The sequence below is a fragment of the Vanacampus margaritifer genome, chromosome 20 (assembly GCF_051991255.1).
Source record: "Vanacampus margaritifer isolate UIUO_Vmar chromosome 20, RoL_Vmar_1.0, whole genome shotgun sequence".
NCBI classification, from domain to species: Eukaryota; Metazoa; Chordata; class Actinopteri; order Syngnathiformes; family Syngnathidae; genus Vanacampus; species Vanacampus margaritifer.
The window spans coordinates 11,383,435-11,400,865 of NC_135451.1; the positions used below are offsets into that span (position 1 = coordinate 11,383,435).

The window sequence follows — 17,431 nt, forward strand, 5'->3', positions numbered from 1 at the left end:
TTGATCACATCTGTCTTGTTAAGGACAAAATTATTTATCCCATGTTACATACACTTTGTCCATTATAACTAACTATGTTCAAATACTGTTGCCGGGCATGTTCTCCTCAAAATTCAGGCAAAAACCACCTTGCGCTGAAATCCAAGCTGCCACATTGTTTAGAACGCCATTTATGGCATGCGTGTGGAGGAAAAAAAAGAAGTACATCAGTAGATAGAAATGATTACGTGCAATAATGTGTATGCTATTTAAATGTAACAATCTGACTGGTAGCTGTCATTGTTACTGTAGCGCAAAGAGAGGATCAATAAAAATTGATTATCTTCTGTCCATTTGTAATAATTGGTGATGATGCAGCAAGCGACAAGATGACACAATGACAAAAGTGAGTTGGTAGGAAAACATCATTGATTTAAAAAAAAAGAAGTTTACAGACCCAGGCTTTATCTCGATCGATTTGTGTCTTTTAGTTGATATTCAAATATTGGAATCAATCTTTTATTTGTTTCAGTCGAAGGGCAAATCATTATTTGGACTGTGTTTACTTTCCTGACGGTTTATTCAATATTTAAACATGTAAATGGCCACAAGCTTCATATGGAAGGCCCAATAACTTATTGATTACATTGTTAAAATAAATACACTAGAAAAGCAAATTCAAATTGCTGCTACAACAGTATGACTTAAGCACACGTAAACGTTAAAGTTACTTATTTTATATTTAGTTTTTTCTGCAATGTGAATAATAATCAGCATAATGCGGAGAGAAGAAATGTTAAGGACAGTATGTGATGTTGATGCCCTCAGCTTATGCAACAGCGACATCTTTTGGTCAAATCTGGGTGGTGCAATTTGATGTTTGGCTGGGGTGGACCTCGACACTGGAGAGGTAAACCAAGAATTTTAGGGGGATTGAACCCCTTTGAAAAAAATAAAATAAAATAAAAAACATTCACCAAATCAGTCTGAATCGCATGGAGGAAGCAGAGAACCAATACCGCGCGTTGCTTTTATTTTGAAAAATCCTGGTTTTATTTCGAAAGAAAAGTATGGAAAATGGGACTAGCTGCTTTTCCGTGTTTTGTGTTTGCGTAGACGTTGAGGAAGTTTGTCTCATTCATAAGTGAAGCTTGTGAGATGAATTGTCAAACGGATTCGGCGGTTTTGACAAAAGACATGTTGGATTTAGAAGAAGACGAAGACCTGGAAGTTTTCAGTAAGGTACAGTTAAACTTGCTAACTCGAACTTTTGAACATTTCCACTCCTTGTGACGACGTGGATATGCCTCAAGTGGAAACACTATCTTGTGACTAGTTTGTAGTTTTGCCTTCTTTTTTTTTTGTTATTGTTAAACGCAACGTAAACGTTTGAATCAGCAGACGAGCTGACCTTTGTACTGAAATTAACTTTTCCTGTGATATTACTCCGCCCAATGATTTGTACAGTTCGTTTTCAGTTATTTGCTTATGTTTGAAGGGGCAGGCTCTTTTTAGTATAATATGAGATATGTCAACAAAGTTACAAAGTAGCTCTCCTGCTAGTGTAAAATAAAGTTTCCAAATATGTCTGTTTTAACAGAGAGAAACTGGTCACTTTTCAAAAATAAAACCACTATTCTAGACACATTGGTGCCATTTTTTACTAAACAGAATTTTCCAAACAAAGACTTTAATTAAAAAGTTCTTTCCTCATTTGTTCATCATCTCAAAACACATGTTGTGTGTGTTCAGAAAATATTACTGACAGATGAGGATCAAATGCCCAACTCTCCCAGCTCAATGGTCAACCAGTACCAACTCGATGAAGATGAACAGCAGACTGGCTGCACCAAAGACTTGTTTGTTACCGTCGACAGTCCCGAGAGTCACGTGACAGCTATCGAGACTTTCATCATGTACAGAGTTGCGACGAAGGTATGCCGCGCTCACATGAAAATACTGACTTTTTAAATGGACGTGTTTTAAAAGCTGATTTCTCTTCACAGACCACAAGGAGTGAATTTGACTCCTGTGAATACGAGGTGCTCCGCCGCTACCAGGACTTCCTTTGGCTACGTAGCAGGCTGGAAGAAACCCATCCGACCCTCATCGTTCATGTATGTGTAAAAAACGGCACTAGTTTGACTTTTGGCTCAGGCGTGTGAAAAATGTGGTCCTCCTTCAGCCTCTTCCCGAGAAGTTTGTGATGAAAGGCATGGTGGAGCGCTTCAATGATGACTTCATCGAGACCAGGAAGAAAGCGCTACATCGCTTTCTCAATAAGATCGCCGGGCATCCCATTCTGTCTTTTAACCAGCACTTTAAGCTCTTCCTAACTGCTCAGGTAGGAAGTTTATAACTCATTCACTGCCATTGACGGCTATAAACGTCAAAAATTTATTTAAACTATTTCTATTAGTTAAAAAAAAAAATCCACTTTTGTTAACAATTGTATGAAACCTAGAATTGTTTTATTGTATATTTAGAACAGATATTAAATTTGTGATGAATGGCGAGTTAACTAGTGAAGTGATGCGATTAATTATGATTAAAAACTTTAATCGCCTCACGCCCCAAATTTTTTCTAATCTTTTATTTTTATTTTTTTACTCATTCACTGCCATTGACGGCTATAAACGTCAAAAATTCATTTAAACTATTTCTATTCGTTTAAAAAAAAATCCACTTTTGTTAACAATTGTATGAAACCTAGAATTTTTTTTATTGTATATTTAGAACAGATATGAAATTTGTGATTAATGGCGAGATAACTAGTGAAGTCATGCGATTAGATTAATTATGATTAAAAACTTAAATCGCCTCACGGCCCAAATTTTTTATAATCTTTTATTTTTATTTTTTAACTCATTCATTGCCATTGACGGCTATAAACGTCAAAAAATAATTTTAACTATTTCTATTTCTATTTTTTCCCACTTTTGTTAAGAGTATGAAAACTTTTTTTATTGTACATTTAAAACAGATGTAAAATGTGTGATTAATCATGAGTTAACTAGTGAGTCATGCGATTAATTACAATTAAAAAATTTAATCGCCTCTTGCCTTTAATTTTTTATCTTTTTTTTTTTTTAAATACTTTTATGGCAGTAAATGAGTTAATGGGTGGAGGGGAAAAAAATTCGGAATTTAATTTAAACTGTGGTCCATCTGCAGGATTTCTCATCTCACAAGAAACAGGGTCCGGGTTTCTTGAGTCGAATGGGCGACACGGTACGAGCGGTGGCCCACTCGGTGTGGGGCATCAAGAGCCGTCCTGAGGAGTTCACGCTCATGCAGGAATACGTGGAAAACTTTGGCTGCAGGATCTCATCTGTTGACAAGGTTTCTCAGAGGATCATCAGGGAGCAGCGCGGTATCTCAGCATTAAAATAATAACAATAATAATAATATTATTAATACAACCAGTCAAATCTGAAAATATTTCCGATATCGTAGATTGATTGTGTTCAAAATTCAACAGAGTATTTGGATGAGCTCAAGCAATACGGGCCACTTTATAGCCAATGGGCCGACGTGGATGAGGAGCTGCACGACCCACTGAAAATTGTGGCCAACTGTGTGGAAGAATGCAGCAAAGAAACCGAAAAGCAGATCCAGCAACTCTCTGAGGTGTTGGTCCCCGCTCTTCATGAGTACGTGCTCTGCACTGAGGTACTGAAGGTGAGTCGGAACCATCAACCTCTCCAGCTCAAATCACGATTTGATAAAGATTCCAGCTTAGTTGTAATTGAAATTGCTGCTCAATATTTTCTTGTTGGATTTAGACGGTGGTGAAACGGCGAGACAATATCCAGGCGTACTATGAGACCAAACATGAAGCCCTTGCAACCAAAAAGGTGGACCAAGAAGTTGTAAGTGACATTTTATATACTTTTATTCGGTTGTCAGCTCAATGTTTGATTGGCAAAATGAGATGAAACTATCAAACCAGATGTTAAATATCCACTAGATAGTGACTTGCACAAAATGTAACAAGACAAGGAATGACCAGATAAGAAATGCAGCTTCCAACAACCAGTTTAAAAAATAAATAAATACATTTTAGTAGGAAGCATTATTTATATTGCACATTTTATACCTAAGGAAAATCAACATGCTCAACATATTTACAAAAAACATTTTATGCAAAATACACCATTTATAGGCCAAAAAAGGACATTAAAAAACTGAAAAATGTAAGACCTTTAAAAGCAAAATAGAGAAATAAAAAATAGTTTACTAAAATTACTAAAAGACCATACATGATTTTGTAAAAAAATAAAATAAAATTTAAAAATGCTCTAAAAAATGTTATTGAAAAAAAAAAATACACTTAGGACTAACTTCAATTCTATTGGCAGTTTATTCTATTTGTATGCAGCATAACCGCTAAATGCTGATACAGCATGTTTGCTTTGAACTTGGTTATATTCTAAAATTCTGTTTAAATACATTTAAATGTTTTTAAATTGTGTTGGAGTGGCGAAACTATGTAAAAAAAAAAAGAAGTTTTTTTTACTGTGGATTCATATCTGTTAACAGCCAACACTGCATGTTATGACCCGCTGTAGCCAGGAGAGGGCGATCTCACTTAACCATTTAGAATTACACAACACCCTGGCCTGAGGAAGATGCGCTCTTTCAGACATAAATTACCTTGTTTGAATTAATACAGTATCATAATATGGGATTATGTTCCTCAATAAGCACAGAAATTCAGATGATACCAGGACAAATAGTTAGAGGCACTTGTCTAATCTTAGCCGTTGTCTTTCCTGGGTGCGTTTTTAGGGCCACCTGGAGAAAGAAGTCGATTCTCTGGCAGATCGAGTGGAAATGGCGAACAGTGCCTTGAAGGGCGATTGGGTCAACTGGCAGAACGGTATGAGAGGTGACCTCAAGTCAGCTTTCATCTCAACCGCTGAGAAGAATGTGGAATGCTATGAGAAGGTGAGTGGAATTATTTAGCTATTTTTAAAAATTCTCCAAATACCAAAAATTTTAATTGGGTGGGGGGGGGGGGGGGCTTAATAGATCAGTAGATGATAATTCATGTTTTGTCTGGCAGTGCCTTGCGGTGTGGGAATCCTTCCTCTTGTCTCAAAGAAGGGATCCCATTGAGCATCAAGATGAAGATACTCTTACTTAATATGTGAATGTTCCCTTCAAAAAAAATGTTAGAAATGGATGTTCTTTCGCATGACCAAAACAACAATGTGCTATATTTGTTCCAATATTCTAATATGTTGTACTGTTTCTACAATGTTTATATTTGCATACTGATGCCGTAGAAATCGTACTGTACATTTACCAAAATGAATTTGTTAAATGTAAATCCTCAGTCTGGAATTTGCTAAGTTAACACAATACACTATAATGTCATGTTAAGTTGACATTAAATACAATGGATTTAAGCAGAAGTTGTTTGAAACATTTGGTTTTATTCACATTTTTTTTATCATCCCATATTTCAAAAACCATGGGGCCCAAGAGCGAAGGTTACAAGTCGAAACAACAATGCCAAAAGGGTCCATTTCAAACAACTCTCACTGGGTTGTGAAAAATACTGAGAAAATCTGTAAACCACACAATGAGAAGACATTTTCTAATGTATATTAATGAACAATGAATATCACTATCCATAAAACATGATATTTGACTGTAGTAAAGCAACGTGACAAAACTGACATCTAGAGATGAAATGGAAATATTGATGGGATCACTCAAAACAGTGCATGGTCATAGAAAAAGTAAAAGTACACAGTAACTGAGTAAAAACGTGACTTTAAGATTTAGATATGCCGTCAATCAGATACAATTCAGTATTGGTTTAAATATACTGCAACATACATTTGACAGCAAATGTTATAGAATTGTATTATGTTGCAAGTGCGTCAGTGATTTCAATAATAAGATTGACCTGTTAATGCTACAAAGGAAAATATCACTTATTATTTCAAGTACTCAAAATTCAAATATTGAATGTCATTTGCAACATGACCACACCAAAAGGCAACAAAATCCGTTGAAAGAAATCTGGAAAGAAAATGTCCACTGAAACATGCATTCGGGAAATGATTTTACGTTTTCAACTAGCATTTCAACTGTATACTTACTGTACACTTATGACGCCATATTGAAATAAATATTACAGCATACATATTGAATTATTATTATTATTAAGATGTCAATCTAATCTACCGTAAGAAGTCTATGTTCTGCCTAGCTAGATAAAACAAAAACTACTGTTTTTCCACATGATAAGAAAAATCTTTGGAAATACGTTTTAGTTGATTTATCATTTATTCTCATAAAGCAATATTTTTGGTATTAATTTCCTGAGATTTCATCCAGCCATTTGAGTCATTTCTTGGCTTAAGTATAATAAACTGCAATTATTTGTGCATACATCCTAAACTAAACATCATAATTGTATTATTAAAAAAGGTTTTCCAATATGATTGTAAGTGCCACCTCATAGTGCAAAGTTTTCAACATGGATTATCTTTTGCAAATTTTCTTAATGATGTTTTTGTAAATACTGCTATGCTCCTCCCAGGATTTGAATTTTTGCAACGCTAACTATGATACTTGTGCCTTGTATGACTAAAATTAACTCTATACATTGTTATATTGTGTTTCTACTTGAACCTGAGCCCATTTTGTTTTATGAAAAATAACGTAATAGAAGCTGAATATCTCAAGTTTAGTAAGAGAGAGGTTTGACCTTGGCTATACTGTAAAGCTGCTTTGCTTAGCTTAGCTTAGCTTAACAACTTCCACTCCAAAGATCATTTTAATGCTGTCCATTTTTACCAGCATTCAGCATCTTATTCTCATACTATTCTTAAATGTATTCTCTCTCAAACTTTTATCTGATATACAATTTGAATACCACTCTAAGAGTCACTCTATCATGCTAGCATGATGTTTAACAGGTTAGCGCATTAGCTAACAACAAAGAACGTCTATAGGCTACGACATAATGCGGACAAATTATTTTGGGGAGACACCTCATGAAACCAAATGAAAATCGGAATGAAATATGAAATGAGTAGGAATAAGAATGTATATTGTTTCCCTACATATTTTGTATCCTCTCTTATTAGCTAAAAAAAAAACTAACTAAAAACTTGATAATTATTGCTTTGGTGCTATTTCGGTGCTTAGTAACTATGTTAAAGTGGAGATTGGAGCTTCTTTTGGAAAGACCATCACCCGTCTGTGCAATATTAGAATTAAAAAGTGTTTTTCCTACTTTGAGGGGCCTTTGATTTTTTTTTTTTTGCTAAACGCGGCAGGGATGAACTCAAAAAACAAAAAATACAGTGATTCTCTGAAGCATGCAACATCAGAAAACCTTAGAAATTCTGTTTCTTATTTGAGTGTTTAGTGCATAGATTAAGACCTTGCCGCTTCATTTCATGTAAAAAATTTAGTTTTTTAGAGATAAAAGCTTCATATAATTTCATTGAAAACAAAACAGAAGCAACATAATAGAATACAGACACAGAGAGGAGTTTGGGTTTACAGCCGCACTTGGGCTAACTGGATTGGATGGTGAAAAGTGGGGATGTCCTGTGCGTCTGCTGCACCGCTGACTCCATGTCATGTGACCTCAGCAAAGGTGATGTGGTTCTATGCAATATGACAAAAAAAAATACAATACATTACTTCATGTGAAATACAGTATGTATGGGCTATCTCGGACGTAGCATGACTTCTGGTTTTAATCTTGACCCACAATTATAAAAAAAAAAAGAAAAAAAAGAGATGTCGCTATTACGTAACACATTTTTGATAATACAAAAATATTACCCAGCTTCTTTTATAAATCGGAATAAGAAGTAGAGAATGTTTCTTCCATCCCTGTCATTTTGTTTTGTGTGGCCAGTTTAGCTGCAAGGCTTCCTTGCTGTGCTATTTTTAGGCTGGTTCTTTTCCACCAAGCTTACCATAGCCGAGTTTAATACGAGGTGATTTTTTTTTTTTTTTTTTTGTGCTCATCTTCAGGCAACTGAATTTTCTTCACAGATGGACTGAAATGTTTTTTTTTTGGTTTGTTTTTCTCAGTCCACCATACGTCCACCAAATGTGTATCTTGGCTGGATCAATTGCTGCTAAGTCTGCTTTACTTGAGCAAAGAGAGATATTTTGGACTCTAAAAACAGAATACATGCACTTTTTTTTTTTTACTGTAGACATTTGAATTTAATGGATTACTGGACGATCTCCCAATCTGTTTGTTTGTATCTTTGGCAGACAAAATGTTCCTGTAGACTCCATTTTGCTGCTGCCCTCATTTGTTACATCAGAGTTTGTCTCAGGAGAAGGCATTCAAGTCCGTCTTTATCGCATCAGTTTTTTACCCTGTGTGGATTTTCTGATGAAACTTTTGTGTATGGTCTTAATGTGATTGAATCATGGCTTTGTGCTTTACTTTATTTTAGGGGTGTTAAAATTAGTGCATTCATTTTGAGTTAATTTCAAGTTCCTTTAACACCACTAATATTTTTAACGCGCGATTAATGGCCGCCCCTTACTTGGAAAGCTTGTACTGGGAGAATTCCAGTCGCAAAATTTAGCAGTAATAAATTGATTAATAATGCATTTATTTGTGGAGACTGGGGTCAAGTTGTATTTTACAATTTTTAAAATGTGCAGAATTGTACAAGTTACTTCTTGTTAAAGATTAGATAGTTCTTAATATGAAAATAAAAATGCACTGAGCTGTCACCGTCTTAAAAACGCAATTATGCCATCTAGTGGCAAAAAAATGACCAACACAAATCAATATCATATTTTTAATTTTAACTAAATTTTATGAAATATTATGAAATTACTGAATTTTATTGTACAATTTATTGTACATTTAGAACAGATATAAAATCACAATTTAACTATTGAAGTCATGCGATTAGTTACGATTAAACAATGAATATGAATTCAGAATAAAGTCAACAAATACGAGTAAATAATTCTCATACTGACCTGTGAGGCGATGTACTTCTCCAGAGGACTCTCCACTTGGCCCATGCCCAGAATGGTTGTGTTCAATTGCAGTTCTATTGGCGTGTCATCATTCAGCAGCAACTTCCCTTTGAAATAATGGACCACGCACACCACCTAAGCAGAGAAACGGTGATTCCTGAGTCCGCATGTAGTTTTGAGGTTAAAAATCATATCCTCTGTGATGAAGAAGCAGACACCATCTGAACCAAATACGTTTATTTTGGTCTCATCAGACCGCAGGACATAAACTAAATGAACTTCTCTGCCACGCCTTCAAGTGCTCATTAAATAATAACCTTCAGACCTCTCGATGGTTGCAGTGGACATGACAAACCAACAAAACGCATAATTTGAATGAAGTCAACACTTCTGGTTCATAATTGGCTCCTAACTGACTGATCACAATCGCATTCACTCCCAGCCATTTTCAGTGAAGCAACCCCTTTTGCTCCAGGCTGTTTTACTGGATTTTGACTGATTTTGCAAGGCCCATAGAATTTTGTGTTCTATTGCTATAAAAACATAGAAACTACCAAAAGAAAGATTAAAGTCTAGATATTTCTATCTGTTTCCGTTTTGCAGCTATTAGCATTAGAATATAGCTAAGTTTCATCATAATTCACAAATCTATTTAGAAATGTGAGTAATGAGCTTTTTTTCAACATGGCCCCTGGTTGATCTCTTTTGCGCTGCTGCCACCTGCCGGTCGTTTGTGTAATAACTACCATTTCTTCAACCGTTCTTTGCAGTTGAGAGGCTGCATCAAAGCCTTCTGTATGCTCTAGCATTAAAAAAAACGTATAAATACGTCTTTGGGACACTTCAAACATTTAAAATCTGTCAAAATCAGCAAAAAAATACACAAATTCACGTTGTGTGAAAAAATACTCACCAAGAACGTGGCAATGGCAGTGCCAATCATGAATCCGGCAATGACATCCGACCAGTGGTTGCGGTATTCCGCGATGCGATTTAGTCCCGTGAGGAAGGCCAAACACACAAGGGCGAGGGACAAGACCGGCTTAGCAAGACGAGTCCCTTTGACCTGAATTGTGCACGTCACATACATCTGAAAAGAAGAGAGAAAACTGTCAAGATCTATTTTTTTTATTTTATTTAGTATTTAATTTTTTCAACACATTGTCATCGTGACCCATATGTGACATCCGTGACTGCGTTTACATTTGATGCACGCGCACGCTCAAAAAGGCAGCAAAACAACTAAAGGCGCTAAATTGAAGCGACACTTCTCCTGTAAAATTGTTCACTGACTCTTTTCCGTCTTTTTCAGGCTTTTGTGTCGCACGCTGCTGTCGCCCTTCATCCCGCTCTTACTCTCACTGCTTCTCTGGGAGGCTTTCTTGTCACAAACTGCCGTCACACCTTGTCACGGAATGGGACGTGAGACCCAAATGTGGTGCGAAGAAGCATATTGGAATGAAGTTACGTAGGGTAAATGCCCAATTGATTGTGTCAAAGAGTGTTGCCAACTTAGTGACTTTTGCTACATTTGATCCAAACCAGTTGCGTGACAAAGCGTGACAGAATAGTGTGCAACAGTTTTGACATATTTGCCTAGGACTATGCAGTTTTGTGTACGGTATGTGGGTGTGCTAGGAATGAAATTATTGGAACAACACTATGAAAATAGGTTCCCATTGAGGGAATAAAAAAAAAAAAGGTTAATTATGTTGAACAATACTGAGGCTACTTGTATCCATCAGTGCTTCTGCGGGGCCACATGGGACCTAAACAGATGCATGACAAAAATACCACTTTTAATATGGACCAATTTAGAGATGGGCGAGAGTACTGGTACTCGTAAAGGAGCGCCCACTTGTGGCCATTTAAATGACAAATTCGAAGAATAGAAAATTGCCATTAATTTCATGCTATTTTATGGAAAAAACGCTATATTGGGATATATGTATTATATTTTTTTTATGAAATGTTTTATTTATTTAAAATAATAATAAAAACTCCAGCACTTGGCTGCTTAAATGCCTTCAAGCACATGTTTATTAAACAGCTTTGTGATTTGCAACATGTTAAAGGTTTTTTTATTTGCCATCAGCTTTTGCACCAACTATAATGCCAACTCCCAAATAGCCACTAATTCGCGGGCTAACTGTTAGCTCGCGGGCTAACAATCCACCAACAAGCTAACCCCGGGATAACTCCCAAATAGCCGCTAAAAACGGCTATTAGGTTAGCCCGCGAGCTAACGTTAGCTCACGGGCTAACCTATTAGCCGTTGATTCGCGCGCTAGCCGGTTAGCTCGCGGGATAATAGCCGTTGATTCGCGCGCTAGCCGGTTAGCTCGCTGGATAATAGCCGCTAATTCGCGAGCTAACGGTTAGCTCGCATGCTAACCATTCACCCGCACGCTAACTCCCAAACGGCTGCTAATTCGCAAGCTAACTGACAGCTCGTGGGCTAACTGTTCACCCACACGCTAACCCTGGGATAACTCCTAAATAGCCGCTAAAAAAACGGCTATTAGGGTAGCCTGCAGCTAACCTAACAGCCGTTAATCCGCGAGCTAGCGGGCTAATAGCCGCTAATTGCTGCTTATTGGCTGTTAGCACTGCACTAGCAACCAATCAGATGGTGCTGTAGACGGGCCAATGCTGCAGGGAGTCGCTGACTCAGAGCAAATGGAGGAAAATAACGCCCATCGGAGCAAAAATAACAGTTTTTAATATATATCGGCCATTAAAACAAAAACAAAAAGGCCGATGCCGATATTCATAAAATGCTGAATATCTGAATATATATTATCTGCCGGCCCGATTATCGGTCTATCCCTAATTTTCAGTATGTTAAAATATATTTGGTGTATTTTCCATTTTTTTCCACCATTCTCCCAGAGGAAAACATTTGATTAATATTCAGCATAATTTTTTTTTTGAAGAAGCACATCAAATCCGTCGGAAAGCTTCTTTAATGACCACGTGTATACAAAAAAAAAAATCATTAACTCACAGCCAGGTAGAGTGCAGCGTAAATGCTGAGCGCCGCCTCCTTGGACGGGAAGGTTTTGCGGGCATGCAGGATGTCATTCTGGTTTCCTGTGCAGGCCTCCTGGTGGCTGATGTAGCGGAGGGCCTGATGGCAGCCCAGCGCTGTGTAGTTTGGTTTACAGATGGTCATAAAATAAGGTGCCAGGTTTCCCGTCACTACCTGGCCTGCGTTGACGAAGATGTCAACAGTGAAGAGGCCAAAGGTGTAAACTCCTGGGTAGAAAAAAAGACATACTGTATTTAGAATTTTTTTTTTTTAATGATTGACCCACACAATTTATTGTTATTATTTTGTCCACATTTTATCCTCACCCATTCCATCATTTATTTTATTTATTTTTTTCTGGCCAGACGTGCACATTTTCTTCATTATACTTCGCCATGGCAGCAATGTGCGGTTCCAGATGTTGACAGGTCCGTTTTTAACAAGCATGAAATGGATTTTGTCAAGCCTTGTGTGACTCACTTGCTGCCGAGGCTCATCGTTCTAATTCTGTCCTACTCCAACCCCCCGCCCCCCGCGTTGTGTTTTACGGATGACTGCTGCTTTCTAGCGAGCCATCCTTCACCTCTGAAATTGCTTATTAGGGCATGAACATAATTCAGCTCGTCTGATTGGATAAAGCTACAGGAGCACTGTGTTTGCTTCCCGTATCGTGTAGGGCAAATGTTTTATAAACGTAAATGTAAAGTTTTGTGGAAATCTACCATTTGAATCCATATGATAAAATATTACAGCAGTAAAAAAAAATGCAATTCTCAATAACAATTAGAAGAGAACATTATGTCTCAGACATTTAAAAATGAATAACTAACAGCGGCACAGGATAAAAGCAAAAAAAGGCATCGAACAGCAGGTTTTTGTTTACAAAACACTGTGCTTTGAGTCACCATCAAATATAATTAATTAATGTCCAAACCTTTTGTTCTGCTGTATAAAAAGAGCAACAGTAGGAACCCACCATAATGTGACTATTTGTACACTGAAGTGTGTCATATTAATTATTTATTTGAAGCTTATTTTTCCATGGTGCAAATGATTATACATCTTCAATTGTTTTTAAGACCCGAATTGGGCCAGCAATAGTGAATTTATTTGGATTTTCCACACATTTGTATCCATTCAGGAGGCGGCCATTTTGTCATTTGCTGTTGACTGAAAATGACATCACAGTTTCTCAACAACCAATCACGGCTCACTTCTTTTCTGGAGCCGGGCCGTGATTGGTCGTTGAGCAACTGTGATATCATTTTCAGTCGACGGTAAGTGGTAAAATGGCCGCCTCCTGTGATGGATAACAACAGATGGATTTTGCGGCTTAATTCAAATTCTACAAACGTAATATTAATCATAATATCGCGATTATGCTAGTGGGGCAGAATAGAGCATACAATTGTAAAGAAAATTTTGGGGTTAGCTTTCACTTGTGAAATTTCACCCAAAACCATATATGCCTAACTCTAAATCTAAAATGTGTCACATACCAAGGAACCGAAAAGTCCTGCGCACTAGCGGGTTGAGATAACAGCAATCTCCTGTGGCAACAGTCTTCTCTAAATGGTCAAACTCTTTTGATGTATACTGGACCAGGAATAGCACCGTCTCTGTTATTGTGATCTGTTAGAAATGAAAATCAAGAGACAAAGACAAAATTACACATAGGCATATTCTTTATTGCTGGCTAATGATAGCATGCAAAACCGTGGGTAGGATGCCATGTGAGGAGAAACAGCAGCTAGCAGCTAGCGCTATCACCACTGACTTGAGACTGACTTGCCAGAAAGAGCTGAACAGTGAATATTTGGACTGCTTATGAACTGTGAGAATAAACTGCTGTCAAGATGCTACGCTCAGGGTGTTTTTGCTGAGCTCCACGTTTAGCACCAGATGCGACAACTCCCGTGTTGTCAGCGGGTTCAGCTCAGCAATCACATCCACTGTGTGTCTGAGCATCTCTCTCTCTCTCTCTCTCTCTCTCTGTCTCTTTCTCTCACAAGGTACAATGCTTTCACATGATCGTAAGCGGTGGAACAAATGAGAGAGCATTCCAAAAATGACTGTAGCATTATTAATATGTGATGTTGGCTAGTCAAATAGCTTCAACCGGAAAGATCTGAAATGATGAAAAACACGCACCTGTACCACTCTATCCTCACCATACAACAATTTTTAGAAGCTTTCATTTCAGCCTTGGGTAGGCAGTGCCTACCTTGCCTACCCTGACGGCACATCACCGCATCCCATCCATATATCGTCTTTACATCTTTAAGATCTGTCCCAGACCAGTTCTTGCGGCTCTTTTGGCGGAATCCAGAGGGACTCTCAGTCTTGTTGAAGAGCATAGTTCGTGTCCATAAAACATCACCAGAGAGACGTTCATTAGACATCCTAACCAGATGACCGAGCTTATCACCATACCTCTAAAAGAGAGCCGGAGAAAATCTATCTCAGGCAGTATCTGTGGTATTGATTTGTTTATCACTAGCCACAGCTCATGACTATAGGTGAGGGTGGGAACATACATCAAACAATCAAGAGCTTTGCCTATTGGCTTTACCATGGCAGTTTGGGCAGGATTTTATCCACAACCCAATTTCTAGCTAAGGACCTCCAATTCGGAGGTTCTCATTCTCTTCCTGACTGCTACACATTCAGAAGTTGTGTTCATCAAGGTTATGAACAAATAAGGCTTACTGACGAACCAGACTCCGACTCAGAGAGAGAATCGGTGAAAACCAACTTTTGTCATCATCATTCGAGATCTTTTGGTGTATACGTTGTCTGTTCCCTCCAATCGTGGGCACGAAGCACCTAACAACAGCTACTCCTAGGATCATTGTAGTACCAAGTACTTGGTGACATCAGAGTGTGAGAATGTGAGTCAACAAGAGAACAGTTGACATAGTTTATTTGCTAACTAAAGATTTTGATTCACTCCCATATTTCCAAGTGAACAAGCAATGTAATGTATGTCTCAAAATATCTTGGCAAATTGGTCGTAAGGCTTTATTCACACCTACCAGTTTTAGTTCTATTATCGGGAACCCTTCTGGCATGCTCCAAGCGCACCTTGTTTAGTGTGAACGCTATTATCAGAAATGAGATGAGCCCCAAAAAAGTGTCCCAAGGCTATTTGAAGAGTCGGTCCAATTACTGAGGACTTCTTGTGTGAGGTTTGGTGTAATGTTACGATCGTCATGGCAGCGGTTGATGTCTTTTTGAACACAACGCATCTTTGACCTTGTAGGTGTAGTGACATCATAGCAACCCTGGAAAATCATCTAATTTACTATAATCTAATAATATGTTGTCACTCTAATGGCTGTTTCAACCAACTCAAGCTCAAAAGCCAAAAGCAGTAACGTAGCTATGATGCCAATTAAAATGACATCATCATAAACATACTCGGCACTCAATTCATTCTCTCACCATCCAAACTCAATTTCTACTCATCTTAACAGAAATTTACGATTGCATATTTCAGGTGCCATGATCCATTTTATCCACTTAATTGGATGAAGCAGATCTGAGACTCACCAGCAGTGTTGGCAGAACCGCTACTACGGCATACAGCAGAATGGGCGGGATGGCGCTGTGGTCCTCCGGTCCAAGGTAGGGTTTAGTGTAGGTACTGTCATAGCAAAAGAATCCCTGCACATGCACACTGAAGGTATCAGTGTACTCAAAATAATAAGCCAGCATGACGGTCCCGGCCATGATCACCAACTGAAAGTACAACATGATGCAAACATACGATTACAGACATTTAATTCCAAAAGAATTCTATTTCCCTCTCTCTTCTACCCAGCGTCCCCCTCCTCCATTCTGGCAGCAGTTCATGGCTGCTCAGCTTTTCGTGACGAGCCCCTCTCGTGATGGCTCCCCAACCCTAATTTGCTCTGTCTCTCCTGCAGCTACGACCAGTGAATGTGTGTGGGGGTGGGAGAGGAAGAGAGGGGGATACTGGGTTGTAGACGAAAGGGAGGGAGCGCGCATGGGTGTGTATGAGCGTGTGAAGCATTTTGAAAGTGAGTAATGCATGTCCAAAGGAGGACGCTTCCCCACATTGGCCGCCGCCCACCTTCTTTACATGAGAGAGAGAGAGAGAGAGACAGAAAATGTAGAAGATTCTATACTTTGCCAATTATATTCTTGTTTAGCTTGGGAAAGCCTTATATAATAATAATAATAATAATAATAATAATAATAATAATAATAATAATAATATAAGGTCACAGACATTACTCTAATAATAATAATAATAATAATAATAATAATATAAGGTCACAGACATTACTCTAACAATAACAATGATAATAATAATAATAATAATAATAATAATAGTAAGGTCACATACATTACTCTAACAACAACAACAACAATAATAATAATAATAATAATAAAATAAAAATAATAATATAAGGTCACAGACATTACTCTAACAACAAAAACAACAACAACAATAATAATAATAAAAATAGTAACAATAATAATAATAATAATATAAGGTCACAGACATTACTCTAACAATAACAATAATGATAATAATAATAATAGTAAGGTCACAGACATTACTCTAACAACAACAACAACAACAACAATAATAATAATAATAATAATAATATAAGGTCACAGACATTACCCTAACAATAACAATAATAATAATAAGGTCACAGACATTACTCTAACAACAAAAACAACAACAACAACAATAATAATAATAAAAATCTGACCCTATCTAAGAAAGTCCAACAACTAACTGCATTCCAAGGCTGAAAAAAATCATCATAAGGCTTTTGGAGAACTATTCTGCGGTCTGACGAGGCAAATGTTTTGTATGACTGGATATTGTTGGCTATGTGGCGATGCGTGCTGTTACTGGATTAATTTTGGTACCTAGAATTTATTTTAATCTCCATTCCTGTTTTTGTGGTATCATTCTCAGCATTTTTGTTAATTATCTAACTATTGGTATGCATTTGCGTAACTTTCGTACCTTAAAAAAATGATATCATTATAGCAAAATCGGAATCAAGGATCAGTGAACAAAATACTACCTGTACAATAATTAAAATAGGTAACAAAATAAATGATCTATTTATTCCTACTACAATGCCAATGTTGTAAATCATGGATTACCCAAATAATAATTATAATAATAATTAACTGCTATAATTCACTCCAAAAAAAAAAAGAGGTGAGGAATTAAAGCATTTTGTTGAGAGACGAGAAATGCCTACACTGTGTTTTGGACCATTACTATGCCAAAGGCAGCAGTATGACCCAGATACATGGAATACATCACACAACAAGGCATGCAAATTCACCCGAGCTAACAGCCACACACATCACATTGAAAAGCATATCAATAATTTCTCAATCCACACAAATCCTATCAAGATTTTCTTCCACAGA

At 37.3% G+C, this 17,431-nt stretch overlaps 2 protein-coding genes across 3 annotated transcripts; one reads left to right on the top strand and one right to left on the bottom strand.

Annotated features, from left to right (window-relative positions):
- The first annotated feature begins 1,059 nt into the window (after window positions 1–1,059).
- On the top strand, window positions 1,060–10,899 carry snx7 (sorting nexin 7). Of its 2 annotated transcripts, none has more exons than XM_077554604.1 (9): window positions 1,060–1,221; window positions 1,732–1,914; window positions 1,986–2,096; window positions 2,165–2,323; window positions 3,154–3,352; window positions 3,461–3,660; window positions 3,765–3,851; window positions 4,771–4,929; window positions 10,283–10,899. In XM_077554604.1, the coding sequence occupies exons 1-9, from the start codon at window positions 1,138–1,140 to the stop codon at window positions 10,394–10,396; spliced, it is 1,296 nt and encodes a 431-aa protein (XP_077410730.1). In that variant the 5' UTR covers window positions 1,060–1,137; the 3' UTR covers window positions 10,397–10,899. The 2 variants fall into 2 exon arrangements, with proteins under 2 accessions (XP_077410730.1, XP_077410731.1); XM_077554605.1 differs by lacking the exon at window positions 10,283–10,899 and adding an exon at window positions 5,048–5,399.
- On the bottom strand, window positions 5,581–16,031 carry plppr5b (phospholipid phosphatase related 5b). Its single transcript, XM_077554606.1, has 6 exons — window positions 15,554–16,031; window positions 13,501–13,633; window positions 11,978–12,228; window positions 9,884–10,060; window positions 8,971–9,105; window positions 5,581–7,617 (listed from the first exon to the last, which is right to left on the bottom strand). The coding sequence occupies exons 1-6, from the start codon at window positions 15,755–15,757 to the stop codon at window positions 7,588–7,590; spliced, it is 930 nt and encodes a 309-aa protein (XP_077410732.1). The 5' UTR covers window positions 15,758–16,031; the 3' UTR covers window positions 5,581–7,587.
- Between the last annotated feature and the right edge of the window lie 1,400 nt (window positions 16,032–17,431).